The sequence below is a fragment of the Plodia interpunctella genome, chromosome 14 (assembly GCF_027563975.2).
Source record: "Plodia interpunctella isolate USDA-ARS_2022_Savannah chromosome 14, ilPloInte3.2, whole genome shotgun sequence".
In the NCBI taxonomy this organism is placed as follows: domain Eukaryota; kingdom Metazoa; phylum Arthropoda; class Insecta; order Lepidoptera; family Pyralidae; genus Plodia; species Plodia interpunctella.
In genome coordinates this window covers 2,222,724-2,242,701 of record NC_071307.1, presented here as the reverse complement: position 1 = coordinate 2,242,701, position 19,978 = coordinate 2,222,724, and the positions used below count along the sequence as shown (strand labels likewise).

Here is a 19,978-nt window from a genome sequence, read left to right as displayed (position 1 = left end):
AAAAAACCCGCATCAAAATCCTTAGTAAAATCCTAAGCAAGCATAGGACCGGACAGACAGCGGGAAGCGACTTTTTTATACTATATGTAGTATAAAAAGTCTGTATCTGTACTGAATGTGGAGTGCTCAAGAGCAAAAAGGAAACCTAGTGCATGCGGAAACCTTTTTGAAAAACGCAAAGTATAGCCATTTTGTCTAAATGACGGCATCAAACCTAATTAAGGTTCAAAGTTTAGAAGGATACGTGAGACACGCTCACACTTCACAGATAAACAGTTAATTGTAGCTTTGCTTTGAAAGCCTCCTATTGATACTCGTTTATTATATGGATCTTATGCTGTGGTAGTAAAGGTTAAAATGCAATGACTTGAATCACGTGTTGACTACATTCTGATAAACACGATAAAGTTAACGCTTGATCTTTGAGGATCCCGATAGTAATGGGGTAGTAATTTAATGTTATCCTATCATAGATCTACTGTTCGTACATTTTTCTCTTATCTGAACGCGTTTCCATTTGTTTCTTCAGCTAGAAAGAGACCGCGTTCTTACGCCTTCTCCAAATAGCACGAATTTTTTCAACCTTGGTTGTCATATCCCCTCTTTCGCATGCCATCACAATTTTATCTTCTTTTGCGGTCCGTAGTTTTGCCCCGACAAGTGTTGTGTTTATAAAGGGTTTAGCTAGCTGTGATATTTAAATATTCCAAGAAACAATCTACCTGAAACGTAGACAAAAACTAAAAAAATAATAACATGCCTTTTTCTTTTTCGTTTCCTTTATTTTGAAGATACAAGAACCAATAACCCTCCTTTCAGCAGTCGTGTAAACACTCATAATAAAGAAACTGCACGGAATCACATTTTCCTTCGATAAGAGCGACATCATTCCGAACTAATTTTCGGCTAATATCAAAAGAGTATTAGAAATTTCCGGACTTCTCCGGGCTTCACTGAAAATGTGTAATCTGATATATTTCAAAGAGTGCCTTTATTTTCTTCGGAAATCTTACGCGTATGATCTTTTTAGCGTCAAATTTATTATATTTACCTTCTTGTAAGTGTTTTGGCAGTGTATAAGTTATATCACTAGTTTTTCACAACTTTATACACAACTGCCCAAAAAAGGAGCTTTATATTTTCAGGTTTCATGTTTGTTTATGAGTTTTATTCCACTATTTTCCTTAAATGTCATATCAGATAATGATGTGTGAGTATCATTAGATTCGTTACATAAAATACGATACATGACGTTATTATAAAATCAATATGGCGGATTATATCTCGTATCTCATTATCCGCATACCCTTATCCCACTTTAAGTGGATTATATTATTAGTAAACTCCACAAATAGCTAGAATTTTTTACAAAACTGATATTTAGCACAAGCTTTTACTATTGTCGGAAATACTGGGTGCTCCATCTTGTCATGCTTATGATAATAATGCATTGTTATCTAAACTAAACATAAGACTTATAGTTGTTAATGTCCTTGGAGAAATGGCTGCGGTGAAGTTTGTTGCGCCGCTTCTTCTTCACCTGCGGCAGTAGACTTAGTTTAAGTAATTTTTTTAACGTCAATAAGTATACATCACTTCATCATCATCCTAAACTGAATAAAGAATTTTGAATTTCAATTTGAAACTTGCGTACAAAATTTCAGCACAATCGGTTGAAGATAACTGCTTTAAAATAGAGTTACAAGATGCCAAAAAGGACATTTTAACCAAAATAATCGAATTGTAACTATATATAGGTCGGATGAAATTAATAACACAAACATCTACCGACTGGTTTGATTTGCGTACTCCACTGCAAATCAAACATAAGTCTTTACTAGCCCCAATACCCAAACACTCAAATACTCAAAGTTCAAACATCCATTAATCTATTACAAACACAATAAATCGATTAGTTGATACTGCGAGCTACTTATTCGATTAGTTTACCGAAAGTACAAGAAAATAGGTGAAGCAATTGGTTACACAGCCACGATTATTTAAAAGTCGATACGAAGTCGATACTAGATATCGACATGTAACTTTGATACGACTTGCATCTGGAAGTAAAAACAAGACATAGTACAATGTGCCAGATGCTTCTGCCGCCATTTAAATGTAAAATACATAATGCCAACCACACTATCGCCAAACAGTTCGTCAAACTTTGGTGGATTCAGTATACGCATTGTTGATTTTTCATTGCGGTAAATAAAACCACTCATACTAACTACGCAATGTTCACGCATTCAGGTCGGCATGTGTCTGATTTCGGCGACAGTGTGGAGCTGGAGTAAGATCTATAAATTGAGAATTCTTCTCAAAGGCTCTTCTGTTTCGTCAGATTTTACAACATGACTTCTACGACTACCTACCGCATCTAGTGGCGAGTAAATCTAGACACACTAAACTGTCAACCAGCGCACAGTGTCCTCACGATGTTATCCTGTATGTATCTTGAAGTTTAGATGATAAGAATTTTATTTTTCAGGAGGCAGCAAGCGCGCCACCCGACTCACTGTGGCGACAGCTATCGGCATCTGGATACTGGCCGGTATACTGGCCACGCCTGCTTACATGGGCTCATACGTGCGGACCTTTGTCGTCAACCCTACCACGCAGGTATGTTTGTTAGATAAAATAATCCTATAAATATTCTATCCTATTTATAAATGCTAGAGTTTGTGAGGATGAATGTGTGTATGTTGTTACTCTTTTGGTACACGGGTGGTATATACCTTTTTTTTTATTTTTTTTTGTTTACGCAGGGGGGAATGCATTTACGCACTGAGTGTGGGACTCCCGGGCCGAGTGCCCGGACTACCCACTAAACCCCCCTGCGGCGTTTCCGCACATGCCGTTAGTGAGGGCGCCATGGGATCGCGTACATTCTACCACGACGACCCCCGGCGTTGCCATGCGGCACCAACCAGGTGAGCCGCATGCCTTTCAGTCTGGAAGCAGACCGGAGGCAGCGGCTCTCCGTCTTATTTCGGCCGCAGAGGATAGGGACAGCGGCGCACGGGTAGTATATACCTGGCATAACACATAGGGCACTTTTTATCCTAAAATTGTTAAGGGAGCAAAGCGCCGCAGCGCAGCTAGTCTTCTGTAATACCTATTCCACACTGGTGTACTAAACAGTCAGCTTGAACGCTGTGCAGATTTCCTCGCGTTGATTTTAGTGTTCCATATGATTTTAGCAAACAAAACAGAACCTTATTACTAAAAACTCCACTATCCGTTTGTCTGTCCGTCTGTCACCAGGTTTTTTCTGGTGAACCGTGATAGACAGTTGAAATTTTCACAGATTTCTGTTGCTGCAATATTAAAACACCTTTTACAACTAAGAGCCATAACCATATTGCTCAGTCTTGCTCCGATGCAGCGGCGCAGCACGTAACTGCGTTATTTTCTATTTTGACACTGATGTGTGTTGACGACAACACCAACAACACAGAGATTGTATGAAGTTTCCAGGTATGTATACGTGGAAACTTCATTCAATTTCAGTGTTATTCTCCGTTGTGTGTCCACGGACGTCAAAATTACGGAGCGCAACTGAGCAATGGGGCTTGACTATAAACCAATTTTGATTTTTTTACCATATTTTTCCGGGCGAAGGACAGCTGCAATTTCATACGTTACAATATGTAGGTAATATGAAAATTATATTTTGTAGGATGTTTGCTAACGGTTCTGGTACTTTTGTTAGTCTTCAAATAAACGTCAACATCGTATGCGAGTTTGCATACACCGTTGCAATCCAATTTACGACGAAAGTAGTTGTTGTGTGTATGAAAATGCACACTCTCAGTAAAACTTTGCCAATTACTCTCCGTTTTAATGCCAACGACAGAACGAACAAAACCTGAAGGCTAAGTACGGGTTTTGGTCTTTATATCCCACCATTCGAAGTGAAACCCTGCGAACCAATAACATTGCACCATTTTGACGCAACGACAATCACACTGCCATGTGATTAACCAATCACTTCGAATCGATTCGATAATGAGAAGTGAAATGCAAACCCGCACTAAGCCCTAAATAAAATTGTTTCACTGTGTAACCAAAGCGAACTTTTATCAAGTTTTTACTTTGTCTAATGTTGTATACTTTTTTGTTACAGTTTCTAGTCTGCTACCCTTACCCAGTGGACTGGGGGGAGAAGTACCCGCCCACGATGGTTCTGATAAGGTTCCTGGTATACTACTCACTTCCGCTGGCTGTGATCGCGCTATTCTATGTCTTGATGGCGCGCCATCTGGTGCTCAGCACGCAAAACATGCCAGGGGAAATGCAGGGGACCCAACGACAGGTATCTTCTAGAAAACAATAGAAAATAAAATAAACGTTTATTTTCTCATTACAAGAGTGGTCTTATAGGTAGATTTTTAACAACTAGACAAATAAATGATGACTATTCACCCTTGTAAGGAGACTAGTTCCTGAAATAGATTCCTGTAGGAACCTGTTCTATAAGTAGCCCCTCCCTGGAAATATATTGTATTTATTAGATAAAGTGAATATGTACCTACAAAGCTATAATGAAGTTCTTGTTAAAAAATGCCATAATATACGCACTTCTTTCTTATCGAGTGTCTTACTGTTAATGACTGGTAGCCTATGTTAAATTTTGGTAAGTCATCTGACATTTATCTACAGCTATCAACCGCCATCTAGTGGCACGAGTAGGATTCGAATCTTTTTACAATTTGTTTAATTTTATGAACCGTATCCTAATTTTTTAAATCCAGATGAGGGCCAGAAGGAAAGTGGCGCTGACAGTACTAGCGTTCGTGCTCGTGTTCGCTGCGTGCTTCCTGCCCTCACACGTCTTCATGATGTGGTTCTACTACTGGTTAGTATTTTTCATCTATACTGATATTGTAAAGATGTACGTGTTTATGAGTTTTTAATGTTTGAGGCGGGTTAATCTTCGAAACTACCGAACCGATTCCAAAAATTCTTTCACCATTAGAAAGGTACATTATGCAAGATTGCTATAGGCTATATTTTATTTCAAAATGCCCACAGGAGCGAATCCCCGAGCAACATCTAGTCATTAATAAGTATGTCCTCATTGCTCACTTCCTTATTAAACGTCTAGTTGGAGCTCAGGTCGCGTGGGTATTTTGGAATAACGTGTAAATATAAGTTAATGATTACTTTTTATCCTAAAATTCCTACGGGAGACGGTTGAGAATGTCACCCTGGTGCGAAGTACTCTAAAAGCAAGCTTTTAAATTTTTTTCAGTCCCACAGCGGAAGAAGACTATAATGGGTGGTGGCACGGACTCCGCATTGTGGGCTTCTGTTTGTCCTTCCTCAACAGCTGCGTCAACCCTATCGCCCTGTATTGTACCAGCGGTATCTTTAGGAAGCACTTCAATAGGTAATGTTAAACAAAAATGTGGATTAATTTCTTTATTAATAAAGATCTAATTCCTGAAGTAAATCTTGGTTTGTCAACCCTAATGTATAATATAGGAACAAATCAATCAATGCCTTGTCTTGTCCCAGCGATATCTTCAGAAAACGATAGGTAATGTTAAACAAAAATGTGAATTAATTTTTTAGTAATAAAGATCAAATTCCTGAAGTAAATTTTGGATTGTCAACCCTAATGTATATTATAGGAATAAATCAATCAATTTCTTGTCTTGTACCAGCGATATCTTCAGAAAACGCTTAATAGGTAGGTAATGCTAATCAAAAATGTGAAGTAGCATTATTAAGGATCTAATTGCTGTAGCAAAGCTTCTGATGTTCATACTGCGTCAACCCTGTCTTTGTATTGTATCAGCCAGCCTCTACAAGAAGCTACATGGGTCATTAAAAAGTAGGTCTAAGTTTAAAAATAGGTAATACTGATTTGTAATAAGGCTAGACCGAGAAAACGGTCTGATGAGAAAGAGAAAGAGTGATTTCGAATCTACTCTAAAATTCTCCCCCAACTATATGTAATATGCAAATGTCTTTATGCAAATAAAATTTTTATTTCTTTCTTTCAACTATTATTTGATAAGAAAAATGATGCCATGGAATTAGTAGGTACTACGAAGTACTTATTAAATCCATGGAGTGACGCACATTCATTAAGTGGGTAGAATGAATGTAACAATTGGCTAGTGGTCAGGACAACAAATACAGCGAGTGAAGTGGAAAACTTTAATGGAATCGTTGTTTGGCTAGACTTTAGGGCATCAGGATCACTATTTCATGCGGGGTGACCCTGGACCACATCTAACTAAAATAAAACTGTGGAAGGACTAAGGACGCGGGCCCATGAATAATGTGTTTTTATTTAAATGTGAACTTTCAGTTCTCTTGTAACTTGTCTCTTCTGTCTGTCATATAGGTATCTGCCACGTATCATAACAATGCCACAAACCTATTTTAGTTTAGTTTATCCATATGGAAAGGCAAAGGGAGAAGCCCATACAGCCATGAATACCACAGACCACAGAAAAATCAAACATTTTTATTCGTCTTACTCATATCATCACTCTGGCCACGTGGTGCGACTTCCTTATCCATATTAAAATGTATAAAAATGCTTCGATTTACAATTTTGATATATAGCTACATAATCCTGCGAGAAATTTTCTGTATTTTGTCTTGTAGCTCAGACAAAATTTTTTTCTTTATTATTTATTTTTTTCTTAAGAGAATAAGAAAAGAGTATTTATACTCACAACAGAGGTTACAATTTACAACACCCTCACTTAATCGAAGTTGTATACAAAAAATAAATAATAATAATTAACTTCCAAGTCCTAACCAGACTATGCACCGTTTGTGTGCAATAGGCCCTAAGGGCTTTGTAAGGACATCTGCAGCCAATTCACTACTTTTGATGTAGTTTAAATTTACAATATTATTAGACACCTTTTCTCTAATAAAATGAAATTTAGTGTCTATATGTTTCGTCCTGTTGTGGTGTACGGGGTTCTTAACTAAATTCATGGCACTCTGACTGTCAGAACTGAGGACAACTGAAGAATATTTACCTGTTATTTCATATATAAAACGGCGTAAATAACATGCTTCCTTTGTAGCTGACGTTAGTGCCATGTATTCTGCTTCGGTCGATGAAAGGGCAACTGTAGGTTGCTTCTTCGACTCCCAGGATACAGGACTTCCACTTAACTGAAAAATGTACCCAGTATAAGATTTTCTGTCGATTGGACAGTTCGCCCAGTCAGCATCACAGAATCCTTTTAATGGCTTTCCAGTTTTTCTATAGATCAAAGAATGATTTATAGTACCCTTCAGGTACTGTAGGACCCTCTTTGCAGCAATCCAGTGTTCTTTAGTATAACATGTATTGAACTGACTTAAATAACTTGTAGCATACGCTATGTCAGGTCGTGAGTTGACCATCAAAAACATAAGGCAACCTATTAGATTTTGATATGGATAAGACTCACCAATATTATCGTCAGTTCTCTGTTTCATGTCCTTCTTTACTAATGGAGTATCTACTGCTTTACACTGGCTCATATTAAATTTTTCAAGAAGGGATGATATGTAATGGCTTTGATTAATTTTTATACCCTCGGACTCATATTTAACTTCTAATCCTAAGTAATATTTTAAAAATCCGAGATCTTTTAGTGAAAAATATCTTGATAGATCTTTCTTGACAATGTCAAATGTCAATTCTGAATCATAAAAAACTATAATATCATCAACAAATATACCAAGAATGACGACTTCTTGTCCAAAAAGTTTTTTGAACACGCATGGTTCTGAAGGAGTTCCTATAAAACCAATTTTTACAAGTGTGTCGTTTAACTTTTTGTTCCATGCTCGTGGTGCCTGTTTAAGGCCGTAAAGAGATTTTCTCAACAAACAAACCTTGTTTTCTTTACCTTCTTCTAAGAAACCAAGAGGTTGTTCCATAAAAACCTCCTCTTCGAGATCTCCGTTTAGGAATGCTGTATCCACGTCTAAATGCTTCATCCTCAATCCCATTTCCGCAGCTAATGCAAATAAGGTGCGGAGAGAAGAATGACGAATTACTGGCGCAAACGTTTCGTCATAGTTTACACCTTTTACTTGATGAAAACCTTTAACGACCAGTCTAGCTTTGTACTTTGTGATATTTCCATGAGAATCCTTCTTGATCTTATAAACCCATTTACATGGTATTACCCTTTGATTAGGCCTATCGACTAAATCCCACGTGTGAAGTTTAATTAAAGATTCATACTCATCAGCCATTGCATGATGCCATTTATTGGCGTCATCCGATTGAGTAGCTTCATAATATGTCACAGGTTCATTAGTATCAACCGATGATACATTGTAGGATAAGAAATCAGGTGGTTTCCTATTTCGTGACGGGTACCGCTGCTCAGAGATTAACTCTTCTTGCTCCAATGTTGCTGACTCTTCATTAGCACTAGAAAGTCTCTGCTGCTCTTTCAAAGTTTCTGACTCTTCAGCGCTTTCTAGATTTATTCCTGAAGATGGGCCAGCCGTAGGTTCGGTACTTTCGACACAATCAAAGAATTGGCAGTCTTCACGCTCAGCTTCCTTTTCCTCAAAAAGTAATATGGATTCGGTAGGTTCCAGCACAGTGTCAGCTTGCCTCTGCTTCAACCCTGTAAAGCAATCTTCGAAAAAATTTGCATCTCTGGACGTAATCACTTTTCGTGGGTTAGCTGGATCCCTAAAGATATAAGTATTGGGATTTTCAGAATAACCAACAAATATAGCTTCCTTTGCCTTTACGTCTAGTTTCTTCCTTTGACACGGTGGAATGTGGACAAGTGCTCTACATCCAAATACTCTTAGATGAGTTAAATCACTTTTATGACCACACCATTTGTCATAGGGAATTTGTCCACCTAAGGCTCGATGAGGGGACCTATTTTTCAAGTAAACGGCCACTTGGAAAGCATCTTCCCAGTATACTTTAGGTAGTGAGCTCTCAGCTAACAACGTCCTCGCCTTTTCAGTTATTGAGCGATGTGTTCGTTCAGCTACGCCAAGTTCTTGAGGGCTATATGGAGCCGATGTTTGAATTTGTATACCTTTCGAAGCAAGGTAATCAACAAACTCCTTATTCACGAACTCCTTACCACCGTCCGTCCTAACAGCTTTAATTTTCTTATCTAATTGATTTTCAGCAAAGGTTTGAAATAACATAAACTTATTTTTAACCTCAGTCTTGGAAGAAGTGAAAAACACAAATACCTTTCTAGTATAATCATCTACTATTGTTAACATATACCTATTTCCTTGAAAAGAGGTGGTAGACACAGGACCTAAAAGGTCCATATGTACCAAGTCCAGAGGAGAAGTAGCTCTATTCTTAGCTACTTTCTTGAAAGGTTTTCTAGCCTGTTTTCCTTCCACGCAAGCGATGCAACTATTTTTATCTACTAATGTAAACTTTACGCCTACCTCGTGATTCTTCAGTTGGTTCATGCCTATGCGACACAAGTGTCCTAACCTCTTGTGCCAGAGTTTAAAACTACTCGTATTCTGACAGTCAGAGTGTACATCTTGTGTTAAATTATTGTCTGCCAAATTTTTGGGAACATTTACCATGCCATCTAAAACGTATAGTCCACCACAGGGCGACGCATGAATAACAGAATCACCTGTAAAACGAAAAGTTTTAGATTTATAAAAAGTACATCCATTATTATCAAAAACACAAGTAAAACCTTTATCAATAGCCTTTTTCACAGAAAGTAAATTTGCTTTTAAGTCTGGTACAAAAGCAACATCACTGATCCGATTGACCATGTTTCCAGGTGTTTTTATGGAAATATCTCCAATGCCACAGCATTTGATCTGTTCTCCATTTGCGACAGTAACACTACAATTATCCAAGATCTTTAAATTTGTAAACCAGTTACGTCTAGAGGTCATATGTCTAGAACATCCTGAATCTACATACCATTTGTCCGTAATTGAGTAATTAGAAGTAGAGTTGAGGGCTGTAAATGTGGTGTCACTAATATTCACCGCATTGCTTTTTATCTTCTTATTTCTCATCGGACAGTCTGGCCGTTTATGTCCAGGTACTTTGCAGTCGTAACATATAACTTCCTTTTTCTTAGACTTAGGCTTCACCTTCTTGGCATGAAATACGGAGTCTACAGAGGTAGCTGCATCCTTTGACATTTCATTCAACAGTTTTGTCTTCACTAAGTCAGTTGTAACTTCGACATTACTATTTTCGAGAGCCATAATGAGGGGTTCGTATTTTGGCGTGAGACCCCCTAAAAGAATAGCTGCTATCGACGTGTCCTCTATGACTTTATCAATATCCGCCAGATCCTGAGCAGTTGACATTACTGCATTAATGTACAGTTCCAAATTACTAAAGTCTGATAGATTTAATCTGTACAGTTTCCGTTCTAGAGCTAATCTTCGTCCCATTCCCTTATCTTCATAAGCTTTCTGCAAGGAATTCCACGCTTCGGCAGCAGTTTTCGCACATCTGACGTGAGTGACAGCTGCACCGTCTACTGTTAAGCAAATCTTTGCTAAAGCTTTTGAATCATTTCTTGCTTTCGCTGAGGCAGGGGTCTGGTCACCCGTCGGATATCCATCTATTGTCACCCACAAATCCTCATGCATTAAATAGTTTCTCATTTTGAACTTCCAGATGGGATACCCATCTTTGTTTTTCAAACAAAGGGATGGCAGAAACGAAGTAGACTTCGCTGTGCTCATAGCATCTCCACTTTCACGTGACATTCTTCTTCTATTTATAATGTCACGTAATTGAAAATAAATATTTATAAATTTCCTTTACGTTCGTGCTGATAACGTCTTGTAGCTCAGACAAAATTTTTTTCTTTATTATTTATTTTTTTCTTAAGAGAATAAGAAAAGAGTATTTATACTCACAACAGAGGTTACAATTTACAACATTTTGAATTATATTTCCGGACGATAAAACAATACTAATTTGTTAATTTCATATACGAAGTAGGTACTTTTTTTTATCCATGGTACCACCATACCTAAGGAGGTAGTGTCACAGTCTAATTTTAGCAAACATATTTATTTTATTTCAAAAACGTTCTGCGGTTTCAAACATTATACTATTTACGAGTTTATTTATTCAGGTTACTGCGGCTTTTTTTACTCATTCTATCCGGAAAAAAATAAAGTACTTCATGAAATCTACCGCAGAAGATCCACGTGTAATTTATTTTTATTTTTATTACGCGGATACAGACTGTCCAATTTATTTTCATTAATCTTAGATTATCCCACAAATAGTAAGGGTAAATTAATATTTCAGGGAAAACGTACATATTTACATACAATTATATCTCATTACTATATTATTATATTAATTAATTAATCTAGGTATGAAGGTAAATGAAAATTAAACAACAAATAAAGCTTCGAAATGAGAACATTACATTGATGTTCTCATATCTGTGGTCTATGTTATAGATAATAACATTACATTGAAGCAGATGAGACATTCCATGTAATGTTCTTATATATTCTGTGGTATATGTACCCTCATGATTTCGTTTCAGGTACCTGCTATGCCGAGGCGGATCTACTCATGCCAACAGAGGATCTCTGTCCATATCCACATCGCGGCGACTTAATTCCAGCTGCAGAAAAACTAACATTAGCATGGTGCCTAGAACGTAAGCATCTTGTTATAGTCGTATTCAAGTCGAGGAAGTGAGGATCATGGCCCGTTCCGGATAAATTATTTCCTATACACTTTTGAATCGCTCTATCTATTTAAAAAATCCGCATCAAAATCTGTTGCGTAGTTTTAAAGATTTATACATACATCGGGTTAGACCGACAGCAGGAAGCGACTGTTTTCTACTATATAGTGATGTAATAAACAATATTACTCTTTAGGCAGTAATAAGGTTTGTCATTCAATTGACTTCTGCATTTCATATGACACGACAGGACACGTTAAAAACATGGATTCAACATTTTATGCTTTTTGAATGATAAAATAACTGCTTATTCAATTCTCAAGAATTTACGTGGCTTTGCCGAAGCAAAGCCGTCAAAAATAATTAAGACTCATTTGAGTGTTCCCCTCCACGGAAATCTTTAGTAAAAGGCGAAAGATTTATGCGTGTTGAAGGGAAACCAGAGATAGCGTGGATATGACGTTCATTTGACCCCACTCATCGCATAAAAATCTCTATAGCGCGATACAGCATTTAAGTAAACACAACAGCGCCATCTAGTGATATAACATGGCAACAATTTCACTGCACTTTTAGACCTATTATTAGAACGCTATTTCACATACCATCTTATATTTTACATGCGAAAGAGATAAAAATAACATTTAACTTGGACAAATCATTTGAACATACTCCACGTATATGTTGTTTAGGTATGATTGGCCATTCAATGAACGTGAGGGCCTAATTGGAACACATTGTTTAGCTTTATATCCCCAACTAGTCAAATCAGATACAATCTAATATATAATATAATTAATTCTAATGAGAACGATAATATTCTAAATCCCGTACTTAATTAATAAAACTGACCAATTAAACAGACATTTAATTATTGTATTCATTTATTAGATAACCTAATTATGCCCAGTTTTTTTATAACCAGTCAAGTAGCCTAAATTAAAGACTAATTTGTCAAATTGATTTTCTTGAAAACATAATAATGCACTGTTCAATTTTTAGTTTACAATTAGTCGATATCTTTACAGAACAAGCGTCGGCCGCGACAGCAGCATCAGACTTCTAAACAACGGGTCTTCGAAGCTCTGAGGAAGGGGCTCCGGCCACATGGCCAACAATAACCTCGAGCGCTCTAAAGAAAACTACAGCAAGGGCGCCCTCTACAAAACTAATCACATGGCGCCGTTCCCGAAATGTTGTGAGCGAGAAAATGGCGTCAATAATATTAAGGAAACTAACCTGGATAAGGACGTTAGCAGCACTGAGAGTTTCTTCCTACCGCCGGATAATACGAGTGCGTTCCATTGTAGTTAAACTGGTTGTGAACTTTTTATTAGACGTGTCAATAATGAACGATTCCTAATTTCTCAAATTCAAAAGTTTACAGCCTCGTTTTTTATGAATATTTTAATGTGACACTATGGATTATTCAGACCTTTCCCTTTTATGCTATGTAGGTATATCCATACAGAGTCAACTATCTGTTAAAACTGATAGAAATAATAAGATGGCTCGTTGTGGAATTGTGGACATAGCTTTATAGTAAGTAGGTAGGTCTAATTGATTGGAAGAGTTATTTATTTTCTTGTGAATTATTGGTCAAATTAATTGCAAATTGCCTATTTTTTTCAATTTTAACTTAATCGTACATAACTGAACTTTGATAACTTCAATGCAGCTACTGTTGCATGCTAAGTTGCAGGGCTGTCACTTTCACTTTGATTATTGTTTCACCCTACATACAATAGCCATATTAATGACAGCCATTTGTTGAACATTATTATATCGGAATGGGATCGCTTTTGTTTGGTTTATCGTTCATTTGGAATATACTTATTAAGTTAATAATTATTAAAAATTTAAGTGTATTAATACTAGGCCAGTGCCAGTGCTCCTGCAATGGGTACAATTAATGGTTGATGATGAAATTAGAAAATATTTGACGTTCCACAATTTTTAGTTAGGTACTTACATTTTGTACGCATATTTCTATAAACTGCTACTCACTCACTAAACTATTCAGATGGAAAATAAAAACGCATACAAAATAACCTTTGCACGTGGAATGTCAGATTTTAAAACTAGATCTACGTTAGATCTACCCTGATATTTATAAAAATGTTAAAGTATAATTTAAGCTAAAGTATGTTTTGTCACTGTCGCACTTTACAATATACATTGACAGAACGAGACCAAACATACTTTTATTCTTTAACTTTTTTAGGAATTAATTGATTAATATTATTGTAAATAAACACAAGAAATTACAATTAAAATATTGTACCAAACTAATGATATAAGCGTAACAAGTACTCTATTGTTATAAAATTGGTTATTGTAAATATTGAAAACTTATATGAAACATTGTGGTGATGTTATTATGTTTTGTAAATAATAATAAAAGATTTTAGCGACTAATATTTGGTAGAAAAACGAGTTAAAATTGAATAACTTACAATTCAGTAAAAAAATTGTCTACATAAGTATAGACGGGAGCAATCTCTTTAAGATGTGAATAAATACAGAATCAATTACAATTAAATACCTAAATTAATTTAAGATAATTAAATCTGTTCCTCACTACTGATATTTTAATTTAAATTATATTGAATGTGATTAAAATAATATTATTTTCACGTTATACTAATGGAAATAAAATACATATGTATTTATTTTTGTAAATTTAAGTAGTATCTTATTTAGTATTTGGGAAAAGTTAATCAAAATGTCTATCGTAAGTAATTATCCTATCCTTTCTAAGCCTAATTTCTATACTGCTTTATGTAATCTAAGCCTAATTAAAGAAAATAAATAAATTACATAGGTATGTAATGTAATGTGACTTCGAGTAAATGAATTCGAATTAAATGACCTTTTATTATTTCACATTGCCTGCGCGACGCGATAGGAATTTTGGAAAAGTATCCTACTCAGAGTAACTAAATATGTATTAGTTACCCTAGTATATCCAGGTATGTGTAATATACTCGAATAGGTATCTGGAAGGTATAGAAGAATTTTCTTCCGTTTTTGTAAAGCAGGTTCGGTCTTCAAAGTGTGAAGTGTAAACCACAGAGTACTTTATATATATAATGAAAAAACATTCTATATATAATGAAAAAAAAATGGTGTAAACGAACACACCCTTCAACTGTACACACTATACGATACGATAAGAATAGGGTAGATGGCAAATTTTTATTTTGATGAGTTTTCGAAAGCCCTTATAAAATTAGAAATAAACATATATACTTATACATATAGAGAATATATATCTTCTGATGACTTTTTAATTAATTGTTGTTGTATTATAATTTTAGTTTTTACGATGGTTCAGTTTTCTTTTATATTTTTTTAAATGGAATCCACAGAATTAAGAACTGAATGAATAGGTATTTTTTATCTAGAGCATATATTTTTTACTGCCATCTAACATTAGTGTGGTAACACATCAAAATATATTAGCTGGCAACATTGTTTTGCTGTTCAGTTTTCAGAGAGTTGTCAATGTCATACTTAGACAAGCAAGACGTGTTACATGTCATTGATTGAATGAATGATTGATTTCCTTCGTTTCGAATGTAGTATAGCACGAAGTAATATACGCTCGCTTTGTTTGCAACGCAATTATATATTACGGATTCCAGTTTTATTCTACGTTCTAAGATTAAGTAGCATCAAACGTACATTCTGAGTATCGAATTATCAAGACAACATCGTACAGTACAATAATGCAACATGGTGAATGTTATGAAAGGAGTGCTCGTCGAATGGTAAACAACTTTAATTTACCTCCAACAATGCAAGCATGGTGCAATTTTATTTAACTTACTTTATAATTTAAAATATAGATGGTGGATTAAAAGGCCCCAGGTTCGAATCCTACTCGTGCCACCAGTCGGTGTATTGTATACCAATCTGACTCGTTATACCTAGTAGTTTTCATCGACCACCACTTTCTTTGCACGGTGAAGGAAAACATCGTGAGGAAACCTACACACTGGTTGAAACACACTTCTCTATGAAATGGAGAAGGCAATGGCAAACCACTCCATTACTAATGCCAAGAAAGTTGTTGTGTGTTTTTGACGTAACGACCACGGCTCTCAGCCATAAAGAATACGACTATGAATATAATTTAAGCTGCGACATTCACTTCACTTCACTTTTTAATTTTATGGCTCCATTGTTTAGCCAAACGATGATTTAGCCTTGATGAGGTTGAGAAAGACTGTGATTATTACTAAGAATTATAATAGGTTAGAAATTCTATAAGCTGTGACGTTGTCAATTAACATACCCAAATAAATAGTAAAAACAGACTAACACAAAGAAGTTTAGAATTCTCCAATTTCATTTATTATGGAGCTTTGGTATTATTCAATGTAATCCAAATCCTGAGGTATTCCAAAGCTTTGGTCAATCACATTATTGTCCATTTGAAAATTATTCTTGATATAGGATTTTAGGATGTAAATATTCTCGGTCCACCTGTTTATTGCCATTTTCAGGTTCTGAAAAAGTTAACATTATAAATTCCTATTTATTTGTAATAGCACAAACAAACAACTTATTCACTTGGGCTTAGTCTTGAACAATCATGGGGTAGCTAAACTTGTTGTAATATTTATACCAACAATTTTGAAATAAGATTTTATCCATACTAATATATTTTAACATATGACTTACCAGTCATATGTTAAAATGAATTATATTTAAGTACCTTAATTAAAATATTGTAAAAGTATTTTTTACTTTATAACACAAAAACTATGGGATGGGTTCTAGTGAAAGTAGTACATCATATCTGAAGGTTGCAACCACCAGTAGCTGTGGCTGTCTTGACTAGGGCCTTCTAGGCCATAACATACTTTTATACCAAAATTCCAACAGGAATGAAGCCTCAAAGCACAGCTAGTAATCAGTAAAGTCAAGCCAAAATACCTCTGTATCAATCTTCAACTGAGAGATGTACTCGGGGTCACAATCCCTGTACTTTTGGAGCTCTTTCTTGAGACTTTCCTCTTGTTTCACAACCTCATCCAGCTCAGCTAAAGTGGCAGCCCTGTCTGCATTGTTCTCACGCCCGACCTTTAAATAGGATACATTAATGATAAACTAACAATTTGATGGTATAGTCACGTTGTTGGTGACTTTAACAGAAGAGATTATTCCATAATCAAAAATATAATAATAAAGAATCGATTTTAGATATATGCCCTCTTTCGTCTTCAAATGTGTTAATTGTAACTAACCATACACCCTAAACTTTCACAGTTTGGGTAAAATCATAATAATAAATTATACACCTAAAACTTCATCTTGAACTTCAACCTAATAAAAAACCCTGCATCAAAATCTGTTGCGTAATTTTAAAAATCTAAGCATACATAGGTACAGACAGCTGGAAGCGACTTTGTTTTATACTACTTATATAGTTATTTCACATACAGATTCAGTAGCAATAGCATCTTCAGTCCTTTTCAGCTTCTTATTGCAATCGTCCAGCTCATTCTGTAGTTCATTCAGTTTTCGTTTCTTGGCGGTTATAGCTTTGCTGTAACCAGAATAAAATACAAACTTACTCATTATTTTTTAAGCCTGTGCTATAGTAGTAGATAGCATTTTATGTATTTTTACCACTAATTTGACTGAAGGACTAATTCAATTCTAATTCAAAAGTATTCAATTATTTCTAGAAGTTGACAATATTATTCTAACAGACTAAACCAAATATATTTATTTATGAAACAATTACATGTACTTATAGTAAAACAGCTTACCTTGGAAATGACCAAAAATATATTGAAGTTCCAATTTTCTCAGAATCAACCAGATGGTCATCCACTAGGCTCTGTACTACCTCTTTCACTGATTGCATTGTTATACCTTTTTCTTTAGGTGCTATCTTCTCTAATTCCTGTTTATAATTTTATTAAACAAACAAGTAATCCCATATTATTTACTTTACTAGTTATATTATTTAAATATTATGATGACTTTCTGTTGAAAATAGATTTGTTATTATATTTCTGCAAGAACTATATCTCAACTTTAAATATAAATACATAATATACAATTCAACATATTTGTTATTCTATTTCTCCAAGAACTATATCTCAACTTTAAATATAAATACATAATATATAAAATCACTAACAAGAAAGTTTAGCTGTACCTTTAATTGAAAGAAATCCTTGCTCTGATGAAAAATCTCGAGCATCCTGGTTTTCTTCTCATCAGCACTAAGCCCTCGTTTCTTGGACATTTTCCAGTGATCCGGCGATGAAACAGTTCCTTCTCCACCTGGACGAGACGAATGCCCTCGGCAGAAAATTTATCCTGCAAGACCTGGATGATACACATCTATTCATACAAGCAGATATAGTAGAAACCTTACAAGCAAGAGTGGATGATTTAATGGACCAATTAAGTATTCCAGTTCATGATAAAGGATTGTAATCACAAAAATGTCAGCAAGGGAGTCTGGAAGGGTGAAAGAAGCGGAGAAGAGAAGGGTCCTTGATGATGCAGCAAGAAAAAGACGCGCCAGAAAGGCTGTTGAAGCCTTGGAACAAGACAACTTCCATGATGACCCACATGCAGATCTTGTCATGTCAAAAAAAGTCCCCAAGTTTGCAGATTCTAATGAAAAACCAACGAGGAAGAAGAAGGCGAAGAGTGCAGAGTATTACAAGATGAGATTTAGGAAAACATTTGCGCAACTTGTAGAGGAGGATGCCAGTTTTAGACCTGATCCTCCGAATTATTTGTCAGCTCAGGCACCACCATCAAGGTAATTCAGCTTTAGTGTTATTTGTTTGTAATTCGCTTTTATTTATTTATTGTGGTTTATGGACATAAGGATGTAAAAGTGTGTAAGATTTGGTATATAGTTAAACAAATGATACTTCATAAAATTTTCAATTAAATCTTGACAGTTAACTTGAGTTTATGTATTTAACCAGTCTATGTGCATGTATATTCATATTTTCTCTGTGTTTCAGATTTCCCGATCGACATTTTTGTGCTGTTTGTGGATTTCCCTCGAATTATACATGCATACCTTGTGGAGCGAGATATTGTAGCGTTAGATGTCTAGGTACTCATTTGGATACACGGTGTTTAAAATGGACTGCATGAATTTAATTCAGTTTAATAATTTACTTACTTGAAAACTTCGAATAAAGTCAAATCCAGCAAAATAATATGTTTGATTTGCACTTTCAAACACTTCCCGCCATTTAGAGCGATGAACATATGAACTGGAAATGTATGTTTACTACTTGATGGTAGATGGCGCTGTTTAGTACCTCCACTTGACACTAGAGGCCGTCATACTTTGGTCCATTTTACTCTAGTGCATTCATATGTCACTAGATGACGTGATATATATATTAAACCATCTCATGCCGGCTCCACACTCTGTTGTCGAACAAATAATAATGTAAGAACAAACGTCGTTTGCCAAACTTTAGCGGATTTGGTATACATTACTGTAAATAAAAGCACTCATACTAACTACGTAATGTTCACGCATTCGGCATGTGTCTGAGTTCGGTTACAGTGTGGACTGTGGAGCTGGCATCAAAAACGAAGGGAATTTATTATAACAGATATTTTTGAGTATCATACCTACTAGATACCAAATTCTTGATACATTATCGAATATTACCTATGATTATCTACTGTTGATAAACTATATCAATAAAAATACAAAACTATATGATGAAACCAAATGAGCGTCCGTTATTACATTTTATATAACATAACACCTCAATTTATATGCTCAAATTATTTCTGACCTAGCAAACATCTTTAAACCGTTTGCACAAAGGAAAGTTCAGAAGCCAACCGCTATCAGTTAATAAAAATCCCCCTTACATCCAGGGGCTAAAGGGCAGTCATAGTGGTGGAGTATTGACATAGAGGCACGTGCTATGTTATCTGTAGCAGCTGGGGTGATAACGACCCCATTGTAGCCAAAACAGATGTCAAAACCACTTCCTGCATCCGCCATCCGGGAACAATTCTGGCTATTGTTAAATAACCTTCGAAGAAAAAAAGAGAATTTATTACTCTTAACTTTGGGACTTCACTCCTGTTTAGATTTCGGGGACAAAAAATGCCCTAAGTACTTATTATTGTAACTACCGTAATCCCAAAAAAACTTATAAAAATCTGTCCAGTAGGTCTAATTTAATATGAAACAGTAGCAAACGCAAGACTAACTTTATAATTTGATCCTAGATCTCGGATTAAATATTTAACTACCTCTTCCTAAGATTCTGTCAACCTCGTGAAGA

The 19,978-nt window shown here is 35.5% G+C and overlaps 4 protein-coding genes and 1 non-coding gene across 5 annotated transcripts in view; 3 read left to right on the top strand and 2 right to left on the bottom strand.

The window, feature by feature from the left end:
• LOC128675514 (neuropeptide CCHamide-1 receptor-like) overlaps nt 1–14,515 on the top strand; it is an 85,647-nt gene extending 71,132 nt beyond the window's left edge. The window contains exons 4-9 of the mRNA XM_053754972.1: nt 2,492–2,622; nt 4,130–4,318; nt 4,758–4,861; nt 5,258–5,395; nt 11,526–11,642; nt 12,701–14,515. Of these exons, the coding sequence (XP_053610947.1) occupies nt 2,492–2,622; nt 4,130–4,318; nt 4,758–4,861; nt 5,258–5,395; nt 11,526–11,642; nt 12,701–12,761 (740 nt within the window). The 3' untranslated portion in view covers nt 12,762–14,515. The remainder of the gene's footprint in view (nt 1–2,491; nt 2,623–4,129; nt 4,319–4,757; nt 4,862–5,257; nt 5,396–11,525; nt 11,643–12,700) is intronic.
• On the bottom strand, nt 12,005–12,120 carry LOC128675691 (U5 spliceosomal RNA). The gene has a single exon (XR_008405325.1). It is a non-coding gene; the product is annotated as a U5 spliceosomal RNA (small nuclear RNA).
• Nucleotides 14,516–15,302: 787 nt separating the features above from the next.
• On the top strand, nt 15,303–18,369 carry Tfb5 (Transcription factor B5). The gene is made up of 2 exons (XM_053754813.2): nt 15,303–15,445; nt 17,948–18,369. The coding sequence occupies exons 1-2, from the start codon at nt 15,411–15,413 to the stop codon at nt 18,132–18,134; spliced, it is 222 nt and encodes a 73-aa protein (XP_053610788.1). The 5' UTR covers nt 15,303–15,410; the 3' UTR covers nt 18,135–18,369.
• LOC128675409 (meiotic nuclear division protein 1 homolog) lies at nt 16,049–17,977 on the bottom strand. Its single transcript, XM_053754810.1, has 5 exons — nt 17,851–17,977; nt 17,456–17,592; nt 17,124–17,229; nt 16,617–16,763; nt 16,049–16,186 (listed from the first exon to the last, which is right to left on the bottom strand). Exons 1-5 carry the CDS (start codon nt 17,938–17,940, stop codon nt 16,049–16,051), a joined length of 618 nt encoding a protein of 205 aa, XP_053610785.1. The 5' UTR covers nt 17,941–17,977.
• On the top strand, nt 18,143–18,880 carry LOC128675410 (uncharacterized protein). Its single transcript, XM_053754811.1, has 2 exons — nt 18,143–18,468; nt 18,680–18,880. Exons 1-2 carry the CDS (start codon nt 18,143–18,145, stop codon nt 18,813–18,815), a joined length of 462 nt encoding a protein of 153 aa, XP_053610786.1. The 3' UTR covers nt 18,816–18,880.
• The last annotated feature ends 1,098 nt before the right edge of the window (nt 18,881–19,978 follow it).